At 38.9% G+C, this 6,000-nt stretch overlaps 1 protein-coding gene across 1 annotated transcript; it reads right to left on the bottom strand.

Annotated features, from left to right (window-relative positions):
* LOC122838357 (synaptophysin-like protein 1) lies at window positions 1–5,757 on the bottom strand. Its single transcript, XM_044128952.1, has 6 exons — window positions 5,600–5,757; window positions 5,355–5,432; window positions 4,699–4,817; window positions 2,990–3,089; window positions 1,738–1,926; window positions 1–751 (listed from the first exon to the last, which is right to left on the bottom strand). Exons 1-6 carry the CDS (start codon window positions 5,615–5,617, stop codon window positions 632–634), a joined length of 624 nt encoding a protein of 207 aa, XP_043984887.1. The 5' UTR covers window positions 5,618–5,757; the 3' UTR covers window positions 1–631.
* Between the last annotated feature and the right edge of the window lie 243 nt (window positions 5,758–6,000).

Raw genomic sequence — 6,000 nt, 5'->3', positions numbered from 1 at the left:
TAACGAGAAATTATTTTTTTTTATTTGAAATTGTAACAGTAAAATGTTCTTAACGGACTCAACAGAAACATTGCATTCAGCACAATATTCAGATGTTAGTCTAAACTAGAAACATTACCATTGCTGTAACAATTATTATGACTGCAAAAGGAAGTAAAAAAAAACAATTTGACCTTTACATAATAATCTCTCAGTGGCATTTATATAATTTAAACGTGGGCTTCGTTTTAACTAAACACATTCAAGCACTTGAACTGAAACTGGAAGTCTGATTAATATTCTTATCAGCCCTGAGTTTTGTACAATATTTAATTACAGAAAATTTGCATTGAACTAAGATACTGTACAGTATCCTGTGAAAAAGGTGTGCAGCTGTTAAAGCAGGTTTTGCATTTGTACTTGTGTTATCTACAAACTCAAAAGTCTGTATGCTTTAGTACTACATGGGTCGGTCTGTATTAACATTTGGCTAAACAATAAATTTTAGTACCTTTTGAGATGAAATGACAAAAATAAATGTCTGATTAAGCAAAAAAAAAAAAACAAAACAACATAAAACTAGAATCTTTTCTGCAAAAAGAGCAGTCAGCTGCACATATCAGACTTTTTTTCAAATGAGGGAGCCCTGCAGTTACGATGGCGTCACTCCAGCTTCAATGTTGGCAGGCTGGTTTGTCTTGTGGAAAGGGGTTTCTTTGTATATAAACCAACAATTTCCTCCCCACAGGATGAGGTTAAGGAATCCAAATATCTGCAGAGGAATGAGGAGAGAAATTGAAAATTAGTCAGAAAGGATGCAGCTACAAGTCTTTGAGAGAATTCATGTTTCTAACATCATTGACAGTTTGCAAATTGATCTTCCTTTCCATTGTGGCTCTGGCTTCATGTTGTCCTGCTGGAAAGTGAACCTCCACTAAAGTCTCTAAGGATTTTTTATTTTTTTTTCCCAATATTGCCTCGTATGTTGAACGTCTTCCCATTAACTCTGAGTAACATCTTAGAACCTGCATAAGAAAAAGAATGAGGGTGTGATGCTACCACCACCATGATTGACTGTGAATTGCCAGCAATCTGTTTAACTCTGGCCTAAACTGATGGGAACTTGTTCATCCACATGCTTGCCTTTTGTTTTACACGACATGCGGGAAGCTGCAAGCAGAACGTCTGACGTTTTTCAGGAACATCTTTTCCAGCCTCCCATTAATGGTACAGATTAGTTGAGTCCATAACTAAAATTGCTGCCGTCAACAGATTCTCTCACCTGAATGGTGAATCTCTGCAGTTCCTATTTGTTTTGGTTACCCTGAATCTCTTGACTGCTTTTCTGACAGATGCTTACGTTCCCTGGTGTGTCAATGAAGGATGGTAGTTTTGTGAAGCCGTTTCATTTTTCAGAAAGAAAACCCCGACCCTCTGTGACGCTCAGACCTTGAGATATTGTTGTACAAGTTAACCCTGATGATTTCTGAAGGAAACTGGTTGCACTGAATTTTACTTTTTGGTAGCAGAGTCTAAAAAAAAAAAAAAAAGCCAAAAAATGCACACAACACTTTTAAGACCTTTTTAAAATTTTGATTGAAAACCATGTTTTGTTTTGTTTTTTAATTTCGACTTGACAAGTATGCCCAACAAAACTCACAGAAAAGACAGTCGTTTGTGCAAAACATGGAACAGTTCTGCCTACATACAAACCTGATTTTCTTATGCAAAGAAATGCCAAATTGTGTTCCAACTCACCACAGAAGCATTTAATTTGCCCATAGAGGGCAAAGCTCCTGGGGTGCAAGTGTTGTCTTTCTTGCAAACATCAAGAACATGGGAAATAGTTTCAAAACTAGTGGCTGATTTGACATCAGTCAAGCCTCTAGCCCAGGCGGAGGATGATACGAGCCACAGGAAAGCCAAGGATGCAGTCACCAGCAGATCCTAGAGAAACAGCAAACAAGGAAGAATAAAAACAGGTTTAATCTCGTGTTTAGTTTCAGCGCCATACAAAAACAAGCAGGCTTAATAAGACAGATTGTTTTTTTTCCCCCCCTGATTAGATTGAACCAACCATAACACTACAGAACATGTCTGAGTAGCTGTTTATTACTCATTGGATGCGTTTTATGCAGTTCAAAAGAAAATAAGAGGAAGGCAGCTGAACACGGGGAAAAGAAACCCCTGGATTCACACCTCCCAATTTTTAAAGCATGACTGAAGCAAAAAATGTCATTATTGCAAGTTTTTTATATATATTAAACTCTGTAGATTTGACAACACCAACTGTTTTAAATCATCTGCATGTATCTAGTGAAAAATTTAAATGATCCAACAAACAGCATTTGGCAGAAATAGATGTTAACTCTCATTGCTTTAAAACATGGAAGCATAAATTAAAATATTTGTGTTTTCAAAGACAAAACTGACTTAAATCTCGTTTTTACTCACTTCTATATCTGTTTCTTTTTTCCCATCCAGACTCCACAATCTAGTTGAGAGTGTGGGTTTTTTTAAGTTGTGTTGTTTTTTATTAAATTATGGCTTTATACATTTACAAACTTTCCTACAAGTAAAACAAAATGAAAACAAGCACATCTTTAAATCCTGAACAATAGTCCAGAGAAGCTTCTCTAAGCCAATGTTTTCAGTAAGCGACAGATTCCTTCTGCTGTGGCCGAGGTTCCTCCCAGTCACCCGCCTCACTAGCTTATGACAACACAGCGATATTGCTCCTCCAGCGTTGCCCGTGGTGCTTCCTGACAGAAACGTTTGCACAACACCAATGTCCTTCATTTGCTTGTGAACCAAAACAGTCCTTCACTCGGCTTTACTACTGTTTCCTCGAACTCAAGTAAGATTCAGGACGAGGTGTAGATACCATTATTCCACGACTTGAGGTTTCTTCCGATCCACATTTATCAAGTCTGTTTAAAGCAAGAAAAGGATACAACGGTGGATTCTCTCTGATAGCCCAGATAGAGGACTGCTGTAGAAAAAGCCAAACGTAGAACTGTGCAGAGGACGAGTGATCTCCGGTCAGGAAGAAGTCTTTTGTTGTTGCGTTGGGACCACAGCCAGGAACCGAATAGGGATGGTCCATCAACCTTTGAACACAAATAAGCATTTTTTTTTCTAAGAAATCATAGTTTTGAAATACAGCTAATATCTTCAGTGGTTTAAAATCCTTTCAAAGCAGAATGGAGTCCTACCCCTTCCCCACACACTGCCAAGCAAACTGAGGGCTTGGAAAATATCTCCAGTCACAAAAGAAATAGAATGATGTGGAAATAAAGTCCTGTCACGTCTTGGAAGTATCTCTTGATCTGGCCTCATTCTGAGCCGCGGAACACCTTCTTATTTTATTTATTTCATTTATTATAAAAAGCTTGACTGACTGCCTGAAAAATATCCATGTGTCTGCTACAGAGTGAGGTGTGTAAAGATTTTCTCATCATATCTTCTAATGCAACAGCAAAATAAAGGTAGATATGTAATAGTGTTGAAAGGGTTGAGGTGAGGTTCAGCGAGTTTACGGTCACATCCTTCACCTGTATTGGACAAATTTTCAAACTCATGGGATTACAAACATTATGTTAATGGATATCAAATATCCATTAACATATTTGACAACCAATCACTGTTCATTTTGTTACTTGATCAGGGGGATAAAATTAGCCAGCAGCCCCCAAGAGTAGTACCACTAAAATTGTCAAAAACAGTGAAGAGTTTAACAGCTGTGTATTAGGAATAGTCTGGTCTCAGTCTCCAGGTTTATTTTCCACTAAAACAGCATCATATCTATTTGTTTGAGTTGTTGTAAAGAGGAAGTATTATGCATTTTCCAGCCAAATAGTATAATTTTAAAGCACAATTGAGTAACCATGTGACCTTCAGTTGTTATAAAAATTCTGTATATGTCAAACATGACTTAAAAGAAATTTAACTTCGTAATTTAACGCCTTGAAATTGGGCCTACATCTTTTTGAGAAAGTCCTGCTCCAACTTTCAGGAAATCATCACATCACTCCTCTTTTAACCCTTTAACAAAGTTTGGAGCAGCATTTCACCGAGAAGTAGCTCGTATAAAGAGCTCGGCAGGCATGCAGATCCACCAGGTGTTCGCTAAATGCTGCTGGCTAGTCTGAAGGAGCTGAATGTGGGAGTCGCAGCAGAGGGCTGCACTTTGAGGCAGAAATATGGAAACTGCAGCGCTGAGGAGGGAGTCCACCCAGCCGTTTTCCACAGCTGAATGGTTGCCACGGGAGATTAAAGGATTTCTCAAACATGCATGAAATAATCAAAGCAACATGTTTCTTATGAGAAAATAACATCAGAACATGATGTAAAGCTAAAAAACGTTCATTTTACATAACACTCCCCCTTTAAATCACTAAAAGCAGTTAAAGTAGGGTAAATGTGAGTAGCTCTTAGACTACCGCTGTTCTAAGGATTTGTTCCTTTTTCTACAAACTCTTGGCAATACGACATCTGAGAGGTAGGGAACAGTTCATGGTTTTTAAAAATTACAGACTGCGCCTTTAATGCGGCAGGTTTATTTGTTGTTTACTGTTCTATAAAAAACTCTGTTACATTTGTATCTCTTTTTGCTTAAGATTTTTGTCTAAATGCCCTTTTTTTTTATCTTGAGGTAATCCTAGCAGGAAAAACTCAGACCAATTCCTGATTGGGTGACCTGGGATTACTTGGACGTACCTGAACGGGTAGTTGAATAACGCAACTACTTCCTTAGATGGGCTTCCTTTGCACACGATGTTGAAGCTGGTGGACCCGCTGTAACCTCCAGTCGTAGCGAAGGCGAATATGGAAAAAACCTGTAACCACAGAGGGGAAAACAGAGGAGACGCACAGTTGGAGAAGAGAAATGAGGAAGAGGGTGATGAAATGAAAAGTGCTGATCTAATGCTCGTATACATGAGCGCATGCTTCCTTGTATTTGACGTGAAAAATGTTGACAGGAAGTCTCGATAACGCGATTTTCAATGTAGGGCTCACTCTCATAAAAAAAAATGAAACGAAAAGGTAAAAAATTGCGAGGCAATGGATAGGTGAAAGCTGCAAATGCTTATCTTAGATACTGCAATTATTTCCCGACATGTTTCACAACAACTGCCCACTTCCACCCGGAGCTGCAGAGGTTTGGCCATGATTCAGTCTGACATAAACCATGAAACGGTAACGCATTCCACGCTGAAGCTCAATTGATAACTCCTCTGGGCGTGGGGAGGGTCACAAGACCAACTGCCTAATCAATTTGTGAGGTATTTCTGGCAAGCAGAGATGAGCTACCCACGTAAACACACACCCAGAACCACAAGAGCCATATGGAGAGGAAATCCTGTAAAACTCACCCATTCTAGCACACGGATGAACGCTAGAGGCTCCTTCAGGGGTCCAAAGTCGAGAGTGAATCCTGACGAGAGCACTTTCTAATAAACGTAAATACAGAATATGTTAGAAAATATGAAGAAATCTGCTTCCGAGGTGGTCTTATCGAGGAAAAAAAACAACAAAAAAAACAGAGAAGGAGATCTGCTGGTTGAAAAACAAAACTATTATCCTGGTCTCCTCTGAGTGTTGTGGCCCCTGATGTTACCTGAGCTACGGATTCCATGTTCGCTTCGAGGGAAAACCAGACTAATAAAACTTATCCGCTTCTTTTTGGCCTTGCAGCTCCGTGCAGGCTCCTTGTGTCGAGTCAAACTTTTCAGCGAATCGCAGTGGCTGACACGTGACCATAGACGTTAAGGCGTGAAGAAAAGGGGACGGCAGGGGGCGCTGCTGGGAAAGCGAAGAAATAAGGGGATCTTTTTTTTTTTTTTTTTTTTTTTTTTTACACGTCATGTGGACTTGATTTTTAATCCTTATCCAAAACATACATACAAGGGTTTTATTAGTTTTGTTGAGAAGAATTTCTGAATTAAATCGGATTTAGCCAAAAATGTCTTCTTCTCTAATGCAAAATCAGACTACAGATAAATGATTGCATTTGTGGAA

The sequence above is a fragment of the Gambusia affinis genome, linkage group LG01, assembly GCF_019740435.1.
Source record: "Gambusia affinis linkage group LG01, SWU_Gaff_1.0, whole genome shotgun sequence".
NCBI lineage: Eukaryota > Metazoa > Chordata > Actinopteri > Cyprinodontiformes > Poeciliidae > Gambusia > Gambusia affinis.
This window is presented reverse-complemented; position numbering and strand designations above follow the sequence as displayed.

Excerpts from the sequence above, each read along its gene's own strand:
- LOC122838357 (XM_044128952.1), bottom strand. Across the intron at positions 3,090-4,698 it reads TTATTCAACTACCCGTTCAG|GTTGATGGACCATCCCTATT; the intron begins GTACGTCCAAGT and ends TTGTGTTCAAAG. Across the intron at positions 1,927-2,989 it reads CGTCCTCTGCACAGTTCTAC|GATCTGCTGGTGACTGCATC; the intron begins GTTTGGCTTTTT and ends CTGTTTCTCTAG.